The 21,007-nt window shown below is 43.2% G+C and overlaps 1 protein-coding gene across 3 annotated transcripts in view; it reads left to right on the top strand.

Annotated features, from left to right (window-relative positions):
- The first annotated feature begins 9,532 nt into the window (after positions 1 to 9,532).
- Positions 9,533 to 21,007, top strand: part of TAF15 (TATA-box binding protein associated factor 15) — a 37,761-nt gene continuing 26,286 nt past the window's right edge. Inside the window, exons 1-5 of one of the 3 annotated variants that reach the window (XM_004041900.5) lie at positions 9,533 to 9,663; positions 17,843 to 17,882; positions 20,175 to 20,226; positions 20,315 to 20,399; positions 20,483 to 20,588. In XM_004041900.5, coding sequence (XP_004041948.1) covers positions 9,657 to 9,663; positions 17,843 to 17,882; positions 20,175 to 20,226; positions 20,315 to 20,399; positions 20,483 to 20,588 — 290 coding nt within the window. In that variant the 5' untranslated portion in view covers positions 9,533 to 9,656. The remainder of the gene's footprint in view (positions 9,664 to 17,842; positions 17,883 to 20,174; positions 20,227 to 20,314; positions 20,400 to 20,482; positions 20,589 to 21,007) is intronic. The other 2 variants (XM_019027885.4, XM_055388437.2) reach the window with 2 other exon arrangements.

Below are 21,007 nucleotides of genomic sequence, written 5' to 3'. Positions count from 1 at the left end.
TTTTCCCAGGGTCTGTTTCTCTCCTTCCTTTTCTCCCTGTTTTGGCTGAGCAGATTCCTGACCCAGCTTGGATGGTAGTTCTCTTCACACCTCCTCTTCAAAGAGAGCTGCTTCTCCTCCCTCCCTCTCTCTGCACTGGGGCTTGGCTTAGATCCACAGTGCCTCCCAGCACTCCCAGAGTGGACAGGATTCTGTGGAACTCATGCCAGGGCCTGGGCACATTGCCTGCCCAGGGGAGTGTCTGGCAGTGGCTGCTTCCCAGCCATTCCTCCTGCTCTGACAGAAGACAACAGCAGGACCCCTTGAATCAGGCAGGATGTGTGAGCCTGGACAAGGTTCCTCTGGGCCTCAGTTTCTCTCTTTGTAATATGTGGAACAATCAGCTTTGTCTCTGCCCCTTCCTCCTCCCCAGGAAGTGTGTGGAACACAATGTAGATTTTCTCAGGAAGAATTCTGGGCTCCGGGGACAGGCACTCAAGAGACCAACCTCAAACACATAAGCAGAGGAATAATTAGCAGAATAATGAGGACATGATGTTAGATTGGGAGAGCTGAAGAGGAGGCCTTCCTGAGTTGTGAGGACTTTTGCTGTGATAATTTAAATTCATTTTTGAGCATAGCCTCTGCATTTTTAGCTGTGATTCAATTCCAGAAGCCCTGACTCTAGCAACCGTCTCTGCCTCTGGAAGGGAAATGTCCTCTCTCTGGCACGTGGGGATATGGTCTCAGCAGTCTGGGTCCCATTCACAGGCATACCTCACTGTCTGCTCCCCCGTACGTGTACACATATGCTCATACGGGACTGGAAAAAGTAAGAAATTTGGAGCAAGATAAACCTGAGTTTGAATCTCAACTTTTTCACATTCTCTGTGACTTTTGCAAGTCAACTAACCTCTCTGAGTTTCTGCCATTATAAAATGGGAGGAAAATAATTCCTGCCTTTTCTGCTATCCCGTGTGCAATTCGGAACAAGCTAGACAATTAGAAAGTGTTAAATCCGGCTGGGCGCGGTGGCTTAAGCCTGTAATCCCAGCACTTTGGGAAGCCAAGGAGGGCAGATTACTTGAGATCAGGAGTTCGAGACCAGCCTGAAAAACATGGTGAAACCCCATCTGTACTAAAAATACAAAAATTTGGCTAGGTGCGGTGGCTTACACCTGTAATCCCAGCACTTCGGGAGGCCAAGGCGGGAGGATCACCTGAGGTCAGGAGTTCGAGACCAGCCTGACCAACATGGAGAAACCCCATCTCTACTAAAAAAAATACAAAATTAGCCAGGCATGGTGGTGCATGCCTGTACTCCCAGCTACTTGGGAGGCTGAGGCAGGAGAATCGCTTGAACCCGGGAGGCAGAGGTTTCGGTGAGCCACGGTCACACCATTGCACTCCAACCTGGGCAACAAGAGCAAAACTCCATCTCAAAGAAAGAAAGAAAGAAAGAAAGAAAGTGTTAAATCCTGCAAAGTGCTGGATATTGGGTGCACAGACCTGAAAGCACAGTCATGCATTCTGTGCACAGGTTCACACTGGAGCACGCTTACATCCAAATGACATACACAAACCTGCCCCAGGACAGTCACACGAGCACCTCCGCTCCTGGCAATGATCTGTGTTTCAGAGCAGCCCCATCTTCCCTAACTCTCATCATGGTCTAGCAGAGCGTCATCCTCTTCTTGTTTTTTACTCATACCAGGACCCAGCAGACTTGCAAGGAGCACAATAAAAGCCTGGCCAATCTGGCGCTGTGCCCCACTTCCCTTCCACATAAAGGCTGTCTAACCACCAGGCATCTGGCCTGAAAGCCTGGGCCAGGACCTGCTCAGCATCTGCTGCTTTGCTTAAAAGACCTGCTAACAGGAAAGTGTCTGGTTCCTTTCTACCCCAAACAGGAAGCGCCTGCCACTGTTGGGAGGACGGGGTAGCCTGGTCATTTACAAGGAGCCTCCCTCTCCTGCACTGGAGCCTCAGAGTAATCACCCTGGCAGGGCCGCTCTCTAGGAAGGCCAGGGGAGAAGGGCTTCAGGGACGCCTCCACTGGGGTGGGGGTGGGGTGGTGACAACAGCTACACACTGCCTGTGGCAATTGGCACCAGGTGGTTGTCGTTCTTTCAACAAACACTCACTGAACACTTACTCTGTGCCCCGTGGGAGACATAAGGAAGTCCTAGATAAGGCCTTTGAGCTTGAGGAGTTTAAAGACGAGACAGAAAGACAAGTCATGCTCTTTTTTTCCCCCATTTATTTATTCATTTATTACATGCCATTGTTTTTTCCTTTTTAAAAATGCTAGTGTTGGGCCAGGCGCGGTGGCTCACGCCTGTAATCCCAGCATTTTAGGAGGTTGAGGCAGGTGGATCATGAGGTCAGGAGATCGAGACCATCCTGGCTAACACAGTGAAACCCCGTCTCTACTAAAAATATAAAAAATTAGCTAGGCGTGGTGGCGGGCGCCTGTAGTCCCAGCTACTCAGGAGGCTGAGGCAGGAGAATGGCGTGAACCTGGGAGGTGGAGCTTGCAGTGAGCGGAGATTGCGCCACTGCACTCCAGCCTGGAGGACAGAGCAAGACTCTGTCTCAAAAAGAAAGAAAGAAAGAAAGAAAAAGGTACACCATGCAAATAGTAAGCATCAGAAAATTGTATTAATATCAGACAAAGTATACTTCAAGAAAAAGAATATTACTAAAGAAGAAGAGAGAGATTTCCTAATAAAAGGATCAACTCATCGAGAAGATATCATAGTCTTAAATGAGTATAAGAACTTCAAAATACATGAAGCAAATATTGAAAGAACTAAAGGGAGAAACAAAAACTTCCCAATCATATCTGGAGATTTTAGTACCCAACTCTTAGTAACTGCTAAATAAACAGAAATCAATAAGGATATGTAAATCTTAACACAATGAAGCAAATGGGCCTAACCGACATTTATAGGTTATTACACCCAACAAGTGAAAAATACATATTCTTTTTCATATACACATGGAACATTCACCAAGACACACTGTATGCTGGCCCAAGAAACAAGTCTCAATAAATATTCAAGAATCAAAATAATACCTAGTATATTCTCTGACTATAATGGAATTTGATTAGAAATCATTAACAAGAAGATATTTAACCCCCCCAAATATTTGCAAATAAAGAATGTAATTCTAAATAATCTGTGGGACAAAGATGAAATCACAAGGGAAATTAGAAAATAACTGAATGATGAAAACCTGTCATATGAAAAACTACAGCATTATGAAGCTAAAGCAGCACTTAGAAGAGAATCTGTAGCGTTCAATGCTTCTATTCAAAAAGCAGAAAGGTGTAAAATAAAAGAATGAAGCTTCCACCTTAAGAAGCTAGGAAGAGTTGAGGAAACTGAACCCAAAGGAAACAGAAGAAAGAAAATAATAAGATTGTTATTCACTGAAACAGAAAACAGACTAAGAAAAAAGAAAATCATCAAAGTCAAAATGAGTCATTGGAAAGATTGATAAAATTAATAAACTCTTGCTGCTTCTCAAACATTTTCCAGTAGGTTATTCACAAATTTGCATTAGAGACCAGCAGCTGATGCTCTCAGCATGTAGGTGTAGCCCTCTTGCCACTCCTGGGGGAGAGACATGGAGGGACGCACAGCCCCTAAGACTCAAGAGATGGAGGGGGAACCTGGGAGACCCAGACCTCTAGGAACCCATTAGACATGCAGGACATAGGGGTAGGTCCCTGGGGTGTTTTCTGCATAGACCCACAGCCTGTAGGGAGCCAAGGAAGAGCCACCTTCATGCAGAGAAGAGGAAAGGAAAGGATAGCAGAGGGAAGTCAACCTGAGAAGAAACTCATGAACAATTTTTTTAAAAATCTAGGTCTTGGGGCTGGGCGCGGTGGCTCACGCCTGTAATCCCAGCACTCTGGGAGGCCGAGGCGGGCGGATCACGAGGTCAGGAGATCGAGACCATCCTGGCTAACACGGTGAAACCCCGTCTCTACTAAAAAAAAAAAATACAAAAAATACAAAAAATTAGCGGGGCGCCGTGTAGTCCCTGCTACTCCGGAGGCGGAGGCAGGAGAATGGCGTGAACCCGGAAGGCGGAGCTTGCAGTGAGCCGAGATAGCGCCACTGCACTCCGGCCTGGGCGAAAGAGCGAGACTCTGTCTCAAAAAAACAAAAAAAAAGGTAGTGTTGGACTGGGCGTGGTGGCTCATGCCTGTAATGTAACTTTGGGACGCCAAGGCAGGCGGATCGCTTGAGGCCAGGAGTTCGAGACCAGCCTGGCCAACACGGTGAAACCCCGTCTCTATTAAAAATACAAAATTGGCCGGGCGAGGTGGCTCACGCCTGTAATCCCAGCACTTTGGGAGGCCGAGGTGGATGGATCACGAGGTCAGGAGTTCAAGACCAGCTTGGCCAAAATGGTGAAACCCCGTTTCTACTAAAAATACAAAAATTAGCCGGGCACAGTGGCAGAAGCCTGTAATCCCAGCTACTCGGGAGGCTGAGGCTGAACCCGGGCGGCAGAGGTTGCTGTGAGCGGAGATCGAGCCATTGCATTTCAGTCTGGGTGACAAGAGTGAGACTCCGTCTCAAAAAAAAAAAAAAAAAAATTAGCCAGGTATTGGCACATGCCTGTAATCTCAGCTACTTGGGAGGCTGAGGCAGGAGAATCCCTTGAGCCAGGGAGGCGGAGGCTGCAGTGAGCCGAGATCGCGCCACTGCACTGTCTGGGTGACAGAGTGAGACTGTCTTAAAAAAAAAAAAAAAAAAAGCCTACTGTTTCAGGCATTGTGCTGGGCACTGGACATTCAGAAAGGAATTATGCAACCCAACTAGAGAGCAAACAGGCAAAGCATGCAAGCCTTGAATTATGCAGTACAACTGTGAGTTCCAGAGGATTTCAAAAAAGGCAAAAATCATCATGGTCTGGTTTTTACTTTGGTCAGAGCAATAACCTTTCCCTGCCCTCTAGAGTCTATGCTTTAAACAGCAGGCAGAGTAATCCTGGTAAAGCAGTTCAGATCTTGCTGGGCCTCTCTGTTCAAATGGCTCCCTCTAATGGTTTCCCCTCTCACTCTAAGTGAATCCTTACAATGTCCTTACAAGGTCCTATACCATTGGTAGAAGCGTTGGGGAAGCCAAGCAGGGGATGGAGGCAACTCAGAAATGATCAATAGCAAGAAGACTATAAGCTGTAGGTGGGGGGACAAAGGGAGGAGGCAGGTTACTAGGGCCAAGGAGCCAGGGTCACCAATGGAAACTGGAGCTCTGAGACCTCCCTGAGGCAGAGTGGGAGGGGGAAAGATAACCCTCTTCTTTCCTTTCTTCCTCTCTTCTTCCACCTAATTTCCCACCACGTCTCCCCTTGGCCAATTCAAGCTGAAAGATACCACCAGAGGGACTTTCTGAAACTGAAACAAGGCAACCCTGTAGGGGTATGCTCCCCTGTGAGGACAGGAAGAATGGATCCAGGGCCAACAAGCCCAGTACCAAGACTTTCTTTTTTTTTTGAGGCGGAGTTTTGCTCTTGTTGCCCAGGCTGGGGTGCAATGATGTCATCTCGGCTCACTGCAACCTCTGCCTCACAGTTTCAAGCAATTCTCCTGCCTCAGCCTCCCAAGTAGCTGTGATTACAGGCATGCGCCACCACGCCCGGCTAATTTTGTATTTTTAGTACAGGCAGGGTTTCACCATGTTGGTCAGGCTAGTCTCGAACTCCCGACCTCAGGTGATCTGACCACCTCGGCCTCCCAAAGTGCTGGGATTACAGGCGTGAGTGAGCCACTGCGCTCAGCCTGGAGACTTTCTCAGATACATTCTGCTAAAGCTGATGTGTAAAAATGTACCTGCTGTCTTCCCTAAATATGCAGCCTGAGGCCAGGAGGGAGGATGTAGAGGGAGCAGGATCTTGCAGCATGAAGAATGCCTGGGTGATTGCCGGGCGCAGTGGCTCAAGCCTGTAATCCCAGCACTTTGAGAGATCCAGACGGGCGGATCACCTGAGGTCGGGAGTTTGAGAGCAGCCTAACCAACATGATGAAACCCTGTCTCTACTAAAAATACAAAAATTAGCTGATTGTGGTGGCCCACACCTGTAATCTCAGCTACTTGGGGGGTTGAGGCATGAGAATTGCTTGAACCCGGGAGGCGGAGAGCCAAGATCACGCCACTGCACTCCAACCTGGGAAACAGAGTGAGACTTCGTTTCAAAAAAAAAAAAAAAAAAAAAAATGCCTGGGTGATGGCTTAAGTTTGTTGCAGATAACCATTTGCAATGGAATCATTTCCAGGCAAAGACCTGGAATGCAGGAGGGCACAGGAGTCAGTCTGTGGTAGAGAAGGACCCTTGGAAAGAGGCCCCAGAGCAATGCAGACCTGGGAGGAGTTCTTTGTATCAAGTGTGGGAGAACAGCGACACTGCGAAAAGAACACTGAGCATTGTCCAAAGGCCTGGGCATGAGTTCTCATCAGCTGTGTGAACTTGCTCAAGAGTTTCACCTCCCTGAGCTGCAGTGTCCTAATTGACCAAATGTGGATAGCAGCACTACCTGTTTCATAGGCCCGTTCTAGAAATAATGGATATAGAAAATGTTAGTCCTTTGATTACATTCCTCAGAAGTTCCCCATTGTTTTAAATTTAATGTTCAAACTCCTCCGTAAGGCACACATGGCTCTTTGGAATGTGGCTTCTGCCTTCTTCTTTCACTCCATTTATTACAACTCCTCACTCCTGCAGCTCCATAGACCAGCCAGACTGAACCACTTGCAATTCCCAGAACTTTGCTCTCTCCCAGTCTTTGCAAATACAACCCTTTCTGCCTGGAGCATGATGTTCCTGGTATATCCTCGCTGCCTAATTCCTGTACTTTCTTCAAAGTTCAGTTTAGGGGGCACCTCCCACAGGAAGCCCTCTTTGATACCCCCCACCCTTCATGTGGGCAAGGTGCCCTTCTTTTGTGTTTTCAGAGCGCACTCTGCATCCTCCAATCCTAGCACATCCAGCAGTTGATTGAAATCACAGGTTTGGCAGGACAAGATAGAGTTAGTGCAGGTCCTGATGCACGGGTGGCAGCAGGTCAGCAGACACGCAGCCTCTGAGACTATCTACAGAATTTTATCAGGACAAATGATGTGAGGGCTGGTACATTAGTAGGGGAAGACAAATACAGAAACAAATACTATGAAGACAACAAGAAACTTTTTGGAACATGGATGGAGCTGGAGGCTATTCTCCTTAGCAAACTAACAGGAACGGAAAACCAAATACTGCATATTCTCACTTATAGGTGGGAGCCAAATGATGAGAATTTATGAACACAAAGAAGGAAACAACAGACACTGGGGTGTACTTGAGTGGGGAGGGTGGGAGGAGGGAGAGGAGCAGAAAAGATAACTATTGGGTACTGGGCTTAATATGTGGGTGATGAAATAATATGTACAACAAATCCCTGTGACATGTGTTTATCTGTGTAACAAACCTTCACATGTACCCCCAAACCTAACATAAAAGTTAAAAAAAAAGAAATCACAGGTTCACACTGTTCCTGTTATGAGACTGTAGTTCCTGGAAGGCAGAGGCTCTCCTTCCTATTTCTGTCTCTCCAAGGCCTTCCAGAGCCTGTCACATAGTAAACCTCCAGAGATGGCAATTGAAGGAGGAATGAATGAATAAATGGTGGTACAAACTTAAGGAGTCGATGAGTAACACTTTTGGTATTTCCTTCTTTGAAAAAAATTCTCAAAAAAAGAAAATAAATAAAAAAGAACAACCCTCTAGGTCCCTTTAGGGATCTTCTAGAATTACCTCTTCCCCTCCCCTCCATAACCCAATTCTCTTCTGTTGGACATGCCCATCTTCTCTGCTGAGCTGCCTTCCTCAATATATATGCTAAACAGTTTAATGGTTTTTAGTCATGAAATAATTTTCATTCCTTTAGTCTTGCTTGTTTGAACTTATCTAGAGCGTTCTGTGACCCTCTTTATCTAGAGTTGAGGGCACAATCACTGCTGGTATAATGGGGAGAGATGACCTCACGTCTTTTTTCTGACCTGAAGGCATTAACTCTGAACTTCCCTTTTCACCTGCATTGCAACCTGCTCCTCCTTTTGTTCCCTATCACAGTCAATGACACTACCACCCGGCTCCCGTGTCTACGCAGGAAACCCAGAATTCACCCCAGACTCTTCTCTCTCCACTACCCTCTCCAACCCAGGTGATCACCAGCTCTTGTCTAGTCTACCCCGGGGTGTCTCTGGGATCGCTTCACTTACCTCTGTCTCCAGAGCTACTACCTAAGTCCAGGGCACTATCATCTCTCACCAAAATTACTGCACTTGCCACCTAATTGGTCTCTGCTTTTAAGCGCCTCTCATCCCCGTGCATTTTTCATTTGGCAGCCAGAAAATACAAATCTGATATTACTCCTCTCCTATAAAATCCTCTGGTGAGTGGTTCTCATTTCCTTCAAGATAAAGTGGGAACTCTAATGCATTTGACAAGGCCCCAGCTATTTAGCCCCCTCCTTTTCGGGCATCATCTCCTTCTACTCTCCCCTTGAAGAACTACTTGTTACACAACTAGTCTGCAAAGTACTTTGCTCACTTCTTTACTCGGTCAACTTCTGCACATCACCTAGGGTTTGGCTCAGATACCATGCCTTCCCGGAAAACGTCTTTGCTGGCTCTCTGAGCTTTTCCAGCCCGTTTCCTGCTACAGAGCCCAAGCCGCCTTGGGCCCACCCCGCTGGGCCATGCAGCATTTTGGTTAAACTCATATGCAATATATCGTTGGGTTACCAGGCTTCAAATTCCACCTTGGCCGTTTACTAGCTGTACGACCTAGGTCAAATGAATTCTGTCTTCTCATCTGCAACATGGGGAAAATATTTCATCAGTCTGTTGTGAGAATTAAATGAGATGATGTAAGGTGCCTGACAATTAAGAGTCAGCTATTATTATAGTGCTGAAAATTAAAGCTCGATCCCTCCGCCCCGCCACATTCTCAGGGTCAGATTTGTGTACGATTTCGTTTTAATGTACCCTTTTCTTCCAGCATCCTTGTTTGCTACTCGGCGAGACAGTTACAACAAACCGGGAGGCGATCAGGTACGCGAGCTGGTCACGACTCACAGTCCCCGAGCTCGCCGACCCCGAACGCCCCCAGGTGGCCCAAGCACTCTGCAGCAAAAGCCGCCAGCTAGGACGTACCATTCGAAATTGTAGGGAAAGAAAGGCTATGCATAACCAAATACCCTGTGTTTATAAGGTCCCTCCTCTTTCGTTTCCTAACCGCAAATTCCATCACACCCAATAAAGTAAGAAATAGGATTGTAAATAAGACGGAGCAAGTAGGTTCCACTTCCTCCCCGATCGTGATCGTGGCATTGGTACTTTCTCTTCTCAATTCCCTCTCAATAATGGTACGGCTAGCGGAGGGGGGAATAGAGGGCCCTGGGAAGGCCTCAGGGCTCGGAGGCTAGTACCAGTGCAGAAACACCCCTCCTGCCGCGGCTTTGTGGTACCACCCGCTGCCCGCTGATTGGCTGCCGGGGCCCCGCAGTCCGCCTCAGCCCGCCGCGCCGCCCTCAGTACAGCTCCGGCCGCCGCGCCGCCTGGCTTTCGTATTCGTTGTTCTCGGCGGGCTGTGGGGCCTCCGCGCCGCGGCCGTTAGTCATGTCGGGTAGGTGACTTCTTCAGCGAGCAGCGGCAGCGACGAGAAGGTCCTGGCGGGGTTGGGCTGTCTTCCCGCCCACCGGAGGGCCCTGAGGAGAAGCCTCCGGCCCTGAGGGAGGCTTGGGGTGGGGGGGGGGGGGCGGCCGCTGCCGCCGCCATGTTGAACTGGAGGCACGCACGCTCCCAGTGGCTCTCCGGCTGCAAATCACGGCGGGAGCGCCTCGGGCCTCTTGTCTTTTGACCCTGTCCTTGGAACTCGAGGAGACTTGCCGTTCCCGGGGGAGGGTGTGTGTGAGTCGGGGGGCGGAGGCCGTCTACGCCATCGTAGGGGCGGGGGGAGCCGAGATTAGAGCATCAGCCTGAGAGAAGCGATGCTTCTGGTTCTCCGCTCCGCCTCGGATCTTTCAGCGAGGCCTCGGGCCAGTCATCTCGCCGCCTCGCACCTCAGTTTTCCCATCCTCGAAGTGGAGCTGGGCCTGCCTGACTCACCCATTCATCAGGTGGGGGCCTGGACGCTCTGGGAGCCCTTTCAAAGGACGTTGCCTTACACGAAATCGTACTTATCGTTATTCACTCTGCAGTAACCACCTGGATTTGAGTTGGGGGTGTTTGCATAGTAATTTAGCTTCCTCTTCACCCTCCTGCCATTCGTCTTCCCCACCAGTTTATCTCCTGAAAGAGTTTGAAAGTGAGCCTTGTCTATTATTGATAAGCTCCTGTAGGTGTATGTGGCATTTACCTTAAAACATGCAGACCAAAGGAAAGGCAATCATTTTTCCCCCCACGAAGCAGTTAACTTGGCAGAGGCCACCCATTGTGTGGAAGAGAAAGAGAGGCATTAGTCTCTTCAGGACAACCAGTTTGGATCCTGCTAAACCAGAATAAAAAGTCTAGAACATGGATGTCCTCTTGATTTAGCAGATCTAGCTGTTCACACAGGGTCCTCTATTGTTAGGCTGCATCACGGGCCGCAAAGACCCAGGTGTCTATCCACTTGCTAGAAACCATCATGAGAGTTAGATACCACTTTTCTGCTGGAAATATAGAACATTTCCTGAAACCGTATGGTTGAGGTGAAACAGGCATTTTGCAGTCTTATATTTTGAGTAAGGCCAAACCTGCCTAGTGTTATAAAACCAGACAAAAAACCCAGGTACCCGGTCTTGCAGGATAGAAATGTGTGACTAAAATGAAGCATCGATCTGAGAAGACTACAAATTAGCGGGAACGTTTGGACAGGAGCATGCTATACATTACTTAGATTAATGTTGATATTTAAGGAGCCAGGATATTGATTTGTTTTTGAGGGGTGCCCATCTACTTCATATAAGAGGCTATAAACTGCACTTCTTTCAGTTTCTGCTTAATCCTTGCTCAAACAAGAAATAATTTCTTATTCCAAAGTAGACATTGGTACATCTTTTTCTACGTACGTAATTTGGGATGAAGTCTGATAAAGCTCCTTAGAAGTTCTTATAGTACACCCTCACAAGAGTGTATCATCTACCCATGGTTTAAACAGAAATTAAAATTCTACCCTCGTGGAGAAATTTACCAAGTTTTAATGGTTTCAGTCCTCATTGAAAACTTTTAGCCTGTCTTGATCTTTAACATAATTATTGATATAAAACAATGGCTTCTGTGGAAAGTTAAAGTTTTAGTGGTTTGCTATTTGTAAAATACAGGCTTTTTCATGTATCATATAAGCATATAAGCTGACTTAATCATTAGTATTGATCTTCAAGTTACTAAGACACCAGATATTTGTTATTTTGTAGTTCGAGTTTTTTTTTAAATACGAAATTGGCTTTTCGGTGTGTGAAAAGGACTACTTATTAGACGCTTGTTTTTAAATTAACATTCAATTAATTAAAGCTAGACTCTTTATATTCTTAGGCTTGATATACTATTTATATGTTTTGTAATAAGTGTTTAAAAATAATACCTTTGACTTTGTGTAAAAATAATGCTTTTGACTTGTTCTTTGATGAATGTTTATTAAAATCCCCCAAAACAACTAATGCCATTAATAATTTTAGTTAAGTCCTTTAAACATTCCAGACTACACATGTAAATTTAATATATCAAATTGACTCAACCACTCCAAAAAACCTAATAAAGTATAAGCACTGAAGTAATCAATAAATCAAAATTGTAGAAATTATAAGTCAGAGTCTAACATTCAAATACTGTTTACAATGTGAATTAGCTAACACCTTAACGAATTCAGATCAGTTACACACATAAAAATTACAAAGTCAAGATAACTTCTCATTCTGGCAGTGTGGCAGACCACGATTAACTTGAAAATCTATCTACAAAGATTTTAAAAAATGCAAAAACTAAGAAAGGACAAACCCCCAGTGCTAAAAATGAAGTAGGAGCCAGCATGGCAGGCAAAGAGCTAACTTGCCAGCTACCCTGGAGAGGAGGGCATACACCTTTTTTAGACACCTGGGTTTTATTGCTCAAGTAACTGTGTAGGGACCAGAGATAAAACGTACGGACCATTAACGCCAGGTAATGGGAACTGAGACTCTTAACATAAATTCTAGACTTATGTGTTATGGAGTTAAAGGACTGTACATTATGTGAAGGAATGAACTGGAAAAAACCTTAGTACCAACATAAGAGATGACAAGGTAGCATGGACGTTTAGGCTCCAGGAAACTTTAAGACAAATTAACGTAAAAATGGTTTCTGGGCTGGTAATACCCTTGGTGTTTCTGTTGAAAACATGAAGAACGGCTGGGCGTGGTGGCTAACGTCTGTAATCCCAGCACTTTGGGAGGCCGAGGTGGGTGGATCACCTAAGGTCGGGAGTTCGAGACCAGCTTGACCAACCTGGAGAAACCCCCTCTCTACTTAAAAAATTAAGGCATCCTACATGCCTGTAATCCCAGCTACTCAGAAGGCTGAGGCAGGAGAATCGCTTGAACCTGGGAGGCGGAGGTTGTGGTGAGCCGAGATTGCGCCATTGCACTCCAGCCTGGGGAACAAGAGAAACTCTATCTCAAAAAAAAAAAAAAAACCTGAAAAACATTTTCTGGAGGAAATTTCATGGTTTAGATCACAAGGAATTTCAGATAAAGCAAGCCTTGCAAAAGATATGTTCATAGTAAATTGCAGAGCTTTAGGAAACATTTCACTGAAATGAGAGTCAATGACAAATAGGATTAGAGCCTCTAACAGATTATCTGAGAGAATATTTTTATGTTTAAAATTGTTAAACCTAAAGGAAGGAATCAACCCTAAGATCAAGGTTGGCCGGGTGTGTTGGCTCATGCCTATAATCCCAGCCCTTTGGGATCCTGAAGCAGGTGGATCACCTGAGGTCAGGAGTTCGAGACCAGCCTGGCCACCATGGCGAAACCCCATCTCTATTAAAAGTATAAAAATTGCCAGGTGAGGTGGCGGGAACCTGTAATCCCAGATCCTTGTGAGGCTGAGGCACCAGAATTGGTTGAAGCTGGGAGGCAGAGGTTGCAGTTTGAGCCACTGCACTCCGGCTTGGGTGACAGAGCAAGACTCTGTCTCAAAAAAAAGAAAAAAAAAAAAAAGATCAGGGTGTTAATAAAACAAGCCACATAGATTTGAAAAAGAATCAAGTAAAACGTTTAGAATTAATTAGGAAAATTAATTAATTTTCCTAGCAGACCTAGCAGACCTAGCAGAAGAAAGAATTACAGGTATGATGGATGTGACTTATCTCACAGATGTGGAAGGTAGATGTGATCTTCCAGCATTCAATTCAGGGGGACAAGATATGAAAATGAAAGATTTCAGGCATGGTGGCTCATGCCTATAATCCCAGCACTTTGAGAGGCTGAGGTGGGTAGATCGCTTGAGCTCAGGAGTTTGAAAACAGCCTGGGCAACATGATGAAACTCCCATCTCTACAAATACAAAAAAGATAGCTGAATGTGGCGGTATGCATGTGTAATCCCAGCTACTCGGGAGGTTGAAGTGGGAGGATTGCTTGAGCCCAGGAAGTCGAGGCTACAGTGAGCTGTGATTGTCCTACAGCACTCCAGCCTTGGCAACAGAGCGAGACCCTGTCCCCCCCCAAAAAAAAAAGATTAAGAAACATGGGAAATAGATTAAAAACTCCTGTCATACATCTAATAAGAGATTGAGAAGGAGAAAATGGAGGAAGAATCAATAGTTGATTTCCAAAGTAAATGAACATTTTGAATTGAACACTAGATTTAAATATGAAACAAATTCATACCTAGATACATTGATGTAAAAATGCAGGTTATGAAGTACCAGTAACCTACTAGAGAAAATAGGAAGCAGTGGTATGATTGATAACAGACTAATTAAATATTTGAAGAAGCTGGAAAATAATGAAATTATCCTTAAGAGTTTAGAGAGAAAGTAACTATTGACCTTGAATTTTCTTTTTTCTGTTTTTTTTTTTTTTTTTTTTTTTTTAAGAGTAGCTGGGACTGACAACAGGTGCACACTGCCTTACCCGGCTAATTTTTAAAATTTTTTGTAGAGATAGGGTCTTTCTGTGTTGCCCAGGCTGGTCTTGAACTCCTCAGCTCAAGCAATTTGCAAACACCAACCAAAAGGTGATTTTTTTTTTGAGATGGAGTCTTGCTCTGTCGCCCAGGTTGGAGTGCAGTGGCGCAATCTCGGCTCACTGCAAGCTCTGTCTCCCGGGTTCATGCCATTCTCCTGCCTCAGCCTCCTGAGTAACTGGGACTACAGGTGCCCACCACCACCACGTCCGGCTAATTTTTTGTATTTTTAGTAGAGACAGGATTTCACCATGTTAGCCAGGATGGTCTCGATCTCCTGACCTTGTGATCCGCCCACCTCAGCCTCCCCAAAGTGCTGGGATTACAGGCGTGAGCAACCGCACCCAGCTGATTTTTTTTTTTTTTAAGTTATGTTACTAGCCAAAATAAAGTTCAGACGTAATGTTAAAAGGAAATTCACCAGGAACATAGGCCTATACTTTTGTGTGCCTAATAATAAATACAGAAAACAGGCCCACCTGTAATCCCAGCACTTTGGGAGGCCGAGGCGGGCGGTTCACCTGAGGTCATGAGTTTGAAACTAGCCTGGTCAACATGGTGAAACTCCATCTCTATTAGAAATACAAAAACTAGCCGGGCAAGGTGGTGGGCACCTGTAATCCCAGCCACTCAGGAGGCTGAGGCGAGAGAGTTGTTTGAACCTGGGAAGCAGAGGTTGCAGTAAGTCAAAATCGTGTCACTGCACTCCATCCTGGGTGATAGAGTGAGACTCTGTCTCAAAAAAAAAAAAAAAAGTGTGTGTGTGTGTGTGTGTGTGTGTGTGTGTGTGTGTGTGTGTATGTATATATATAAAACCTAAATGACAATTACAAGAACTTGACAAGTCTATAGTTATATGGGAAGTTAAAAAAAATACCTCTTTGTGTAATTAATAGATCAGGCAAACAGTAAGAATATGACCAAACATTAGTAAGACTAGACCAAACATTAGTAAAATATGAGTAATACAACTAATGAGCATAATGTTATAGACTGATAGAATTCACTTGAAATTTAGAAAATACATAATTATTTTCAGGCACACAGGGAACATATGCCAAGGGGGAAAAGCAAAACAGGAAATCTGAGCAAATACCAAGAATAATAAAATAACTTTTCTGGCTGCAGTGGAATATTAGGAAAAAACGCAAAGAGAATCAAAACTATACACTTGGAAATTCAAAAGCACTTTAAATTTAAATTCGTAGGTCCAGACACAAAGCACCAGTGTCAAATAATCACAATGAACAGTTGTTTAGGATGCCTTAATCTATAAACTGATTTTCTCTGATGAATATAAAACACCTGCACTTTTATCACTCAAGGATTTATACCAAGGGACAGATTTACTAGTCAGTACGCTTATTTCTATATCATCTTGGAGTTTTTAAGCTAGCCAGCTAAAGAAGTTAGATTTATAATTTCAGAGGGCTGAAATGACTGGGTTAAGATTAAGGGCCTTACTGTTAGATTTGAGATAGGGTTACAGGACCTATGTGCTGTACCCTACTAAAATTTTGCCTGAACCTAAAGAAAATATGCTGCGATTATGTATTTTGTCACTGGGAGAACCTACATCCATGCTTCAGGATATAGTTTAACCTAAAGCTTCATGCATCCACAAATACCTTGTTTTACTCATTGTTTTCCCCCTCATAACCCTTTTCATCCTTTGATTTGGGATAATCTGATTTCCTGTCATTTCATAGAGGCATCTAATCTCTTAATGGTCTAATTAGATTGTGTATTCTTTTCCGATTTTTCTTAATTGGTTGTTAGCTACAACTCTAGCTGTCTTCTCATGGGCCTGGCAGTGATGTGTAATTTTTTCCTTTTCATTTCAGCTAGTTTTATGCCCTCCATATTCATAGAAGTAGTAGTTTGTGTCAAGATTTCATTTAATACTTTTTTTCTCTTTTGAGACAGGGTCTCGTTCTGTCGCTAAAGCTGGAGTGCAGTGGTGCAATCATGACCCACTGCAGCCTCGACCTCCTGGGCTCAAGCAGTACTCCTGTCTTGGCCACCCAAAATGCTGGGATTACAGGGATGAGCCACTACACCTGGCCTTCATTTACTATTCTTAAAATTAAACATTAAACAAAATCTTGTTCGGTCTAATTGGAGAGCTTTACTGCAGAAAAGTGGCAAATTTGGTATCACCCACTTATATTCGGTGGCAATATTTTCATATTGTAGCGTTATATAAATTGGATGAAAAAGTTTGTTCTAAGGACATATTGTATAATTAAATTTTAAAAAGAGAAAGTTACTGAGCCCCTATCTCTAAAAATTAAAAATAGCTGGGCATGGTGCTGCACACCTGTAGTCCCAGCTACGCAGGAGGCTGAGGCAGGAGAATGACTGAAGTCTAGGAGTGAGCTTGTGATGGCACCACTGCACTCCAGCATGGGTGACAGGAAGAGTTCATCTCTTAAAAAGAAGAAAGAAAAATTTCATTAGGTTTTGGTGCGTTTTAGAACGATTTGACAACAGTGATTTTTGTTTCAAATTGAGTGAGGTTGGGCCTGATGGTCAACAGTTTGCGACTTAGAGCCATTTTTTGCAGTTGCAAAAGCGTTTCATAAAAACTGCTCTTGTGCGTCACATACTTAGGTCATTCATTTGACTCTGAGTAAAGCCTAAAGGATAGATAAATAGAACCTCTTCAGTAATTTTTGATATGATTGACATTTTGAAGTATTGAGAAAAGCTCATAGTTCAGATTCTTTATTTTTTATGTTACCACCCCCACCCCACCCCCACTTTTTTTTTTTTTTTTTTTTGAGAAGTGTCATTCAGTCGTGCAGGCTGGAGTGCAGTGGCACAATCACAGCTCACTGCAGCCTTGACCGCCCCTGGATCAGGTGATCCACCTCAGCCTCTCAAGTAGCTGGGACTACAGGCACATGCCACCATGCCCAGCTAGTTTTTGTATTTTTTGTAGAAATGGGGTTTCGCCATGTTGGCTGGGCTGATTTCAAGCCATCTGCCTGCCTCAGCTTCCCATAGTGCTGGGATTGTGTGAGCCACCATGCCCGGTCCCTTAGTAATTTTTTTAATTGCTAAATTGAAGCTACAAGCAGGTATTGCTGACTTGCTGTGCCAATTGGCTGAATCCCTGAAAGCTTGGTAAAATCAGAATAGAGCAACTAACTTAGCTGCTTTTTTTTTTTTTTTTTAGCAAGTATTTGGAAATATTTTTGTTGGTGCTGACAGCCAAAGCAGTCCAATACAGAGGAATGGTGTATATCTTGGGGTGATAAGGATGTACAAGTAGATGTAATCCTGGGGATGTCATAGTGCATGTCTTTCCCCTTTTTGGACCTGATTAGTTTTAACAGATGTCTTGTTGTATATAATAATATTGCTTAAGGTCTTGAGTCTGTTTAAAGAATGGATTTTCACTGTTTACATTTGTTCACTGGGTTCTTGTGACCCTAGTACACATGTAGAATAGTAGTTTGCAAATACGTAGTTATTGTAAAAAGTAAATACTATTTGTACAAATTTCTTGTTTCATAGTATTTAACTTGAGTTAGTTTTTCTTTCTGCAGTTCTTTACATTTTCTTACCACATTTCTTCTGTATGAGCTAAAGTCAGCCTTTGAAGGAACCATAATTTTAAATAAGATTTAAAATTCTTTTTATGTGTTCTAGATTCTGGAAGTTACGGTCAGTCTGGGGGTGAGCAGCAAAGGTAAAGTATACATATGTTTTAATAATATGAAAGGGTAGAACTGAGGTGAATTTTGTCAAGCTTCTTCTCTTGAGACTTGATGCTGGATGTCATAAGTTAAATATTAGCTTGTCACAGAGTGAAGAGAGTCAGTGTAAATAGGTGCTGTAAGACATTTATTCCCTTTCTATTTTTCTTCATGTTTTGAGACAGAGTCTTGCTGTTTTGCTCAGGCTGGAGTGCAGTGGCTATTCATAGGCAAATCATAGTGTACTACAGCCTTAAATTCCTGGGCTTAAGCGATCCTCCTGCCTCAGTCTCCCAAGTAACTGTAATCTCCACTACAGACATGTGCCACTGTACTGGGCTTCTTCCTTTTCTTTACTTTTCTTTTTTTTTTTTTTGAGACTGAGTCTCGCTCTTTCGCCCAGGCTGGAGTGCAGTGGCACGATCTCGGGTCGCTGCAAGCTCCGCCTCGCAGGTTCACGCCATTCTCTGGCCTCAGCCTCCCGAGTAGCTGAGACTACAGGCGCTCGCCAACACACCTGGCTAATTTTTTGTATTTTTAGTAGAGATGGGGTTTCACCGTGTTAGCCAGGATGGTCTCGATCTCCTGACCTCGTGATCGCCCGCCTCAGCCTCCCAAAGTGCGGGGATTACAGGTGTGAGCCACCGCGCCTGGCCTCTTCCTTTTCTTAAATCTGTTTGCATCAATGAATATACCTCCTAGAGATTAAAACAAATCTCCTTGGTATTGTAAAGTTTATGTTTTATTTAGGAAATCTCTTAGAAGAAACAATTGTTAAAGAAATTTAATGTCAGACACTATGGCTCATGACTAGTCCCAGTACTTTGGGAGGCCAAGATGGGAGGATTGCTTGAGGCCAGGAGTTAGAAACCAGCTTGGGTAATATAGCGAGACCTTGTCTCTAAAAAAAAAATTTTTTTAATTATCCAGACATAGTGGTGTGTACCCGTAGTCCTAGCTACTTGGGAGGCTGAGGTGGGAGGATCACTTGAGCCCAAGAGTTCAAGGTTGTTACAGTGAGTTATGACCATGCCACTGCACTCCAGCCTGGGTAACAGAGCGAGACCCTGTCTCGGAAAAAAAAAAAAAAAAAAATTTTTTTTTAAGCAATTGAACTCAACAGTTTTTTTAGAAAAAGCGTTTTATGATGGTGTATAATATGCTAATGTGTTTTTTCAGAGCACATTTTTTTTAAATACCATAAAAAATATTAAGCATTTTTTTAGTGTGCTTACCATCCTCACAGTAAAAAGGAAGTTCTATTTTTATGTGAATGTATATATGCAGTGGGCTTCTCTTACCAAAATACAGCCCTCAACTTATAGGATAAATGTTTTACAGCTCAGTGTAAGATACTCAGAATAGCACCTCAGATATCTTGTCAAATTTTAAGCTTCCTGAAAAACAAAACTGATTTGACTTTTTTGATCTCGTAAGATAGTGCTAACTTCCTAGTAGGTATCTAGCAAAATGTTTATTTGGTGAAATGTATTTTCAAAAGTTAAGGAATCTTGTTAGCACTTGATACCTTTAAAATGATAAAAAATTTTGCAAGTGTTTTAGTTTTCTTTGGATATTAGAAAGTCATAGTATAGATTCAGAAAGTTTGTTTCTGACTTGTTAGAGCTTATATACTATAAAATTAATATTCAGATCCCAGGAGGGTACATTTATTTAGTCAGTCAACAAATATTTATTGAGCTATGTGCCAGGCCCTGCTACAACACTGAGGATACGGTATAATTTCATTCAATGACTGTACTGTGGGGATAAACATGCCTCTAATTATTGAGACTTTTAAACTGGACTTCTAGTGCCTCACTGTGCATCTTTTAGGAAGTTAAAGCCATTTAACTAAGGCAAATGGTAGGAAAAAATTAATCTGTCAAGATGTGATTAAATTGAGTAAGGTGTTCATTTTTTGTGTAGTCATCATTTTTGTGCTTCAGGTATTTATTATAAGTCTTGCTATGTAGTTTTTATTCCCCCCACACCCAAGCATAATTCTCTTGGAATTTTCTAGCTCTTACCAAGTTTTGTTTATTTCTGCAAGATTGTCAAAACAAAACTTTGGGTATTTGTTTCACATTCAGGAGATCTGGGAGTGACTTCATGTATTTCTTTGATCATCACCTTTCAATTTAGACTCTAGAGACAGGGAGATTGATGATTTCTCAGCAAAGAAGCTTGTATTTGAGTTGAAAGTTGAAAATGAAGGCAAGGTCTTCATTTAAACTTTAAAATTTCTACACATTTCTTTCAAGTATTAAATTTTTCTTTTGCAGTTATTCTACCTATGGAAATCAAGGCAGCCAAGGCTATGGACAAGCATCACAAGTAGGTTGAAATATAAATTGTATTCTTCATAAGTAGTTATTTTTATCTTAAGTAGGTGATGAAACTTGAGTATTTACCTAAATTTCAGAGCTATTCTGGCTATGGGCAAACGACTGATTCCTCTTATGGACAGAACTACAGCGGTTACTCCAGTTATGGACAAAGTCAGTCAGGTTGGACTAGTTTGTTAAATTTGTTGTTTCAGAGATTGAAAAATCAGAGCCTTCACTAAATGATATACTCATCTAATCTTTAGGTTATTCACAGTCCTATGGTGGTTATGAGAATCAAAAGCAGAGCTCATATAGCCAGCAACCATATAATAACCAGGGACAGCAGCAAAACATGGAATCATCAGGAAGGTAAGGAAATAGTAAAGTACTGAGATTGTTTTGGGCAGTGGAAATAACACTGATATTAAACAGATTTAACCAACAAAATGCTAGCTTTAAACTTTTTTTTTTTTTAAAGGAAATTTTAATGGAGTGTGGATTTTACAACTGTATATTATGGAGAATGTGGAAATAGCATTGTCATTTCATTCTTATGATGTATTTGTGAAATCATTGTTTAGCTATAAATTGATGTCCTTAAAAATGTTAGAAAATTTTGGACCTCTGCTTTATCCCTGAGATTAAATAAAAACCTGCCTTTAGAATAAGACTTCTCAATATCTGTTTTTAAATTTCCATTTTATTTTTGAACCATTTGAATATATTAACTTTTCAGGGACAAAAATATTTTTTAAAAGGGTCAAAACTTACGCATATATCAGATACCC

Source organism: Gorilla gorilla, chromosome 4, assembly GCF_029281585.2.
Source record: "Gorilla gorilla gorilla isolate KB3781 chromosome 4, NHGRI_mGorGor1-v2.1_pri, whole genome shotgun sequence".
Taxonomy (NCBI): Eukaryota; Metazoa; Chordata; class Mammalia; order Primates; family Hominidae; genus Gorilla; species Gorilla gorilla.
This window is presented reverse-complemented; position numbering and strand designations above follow the sequence as displayed.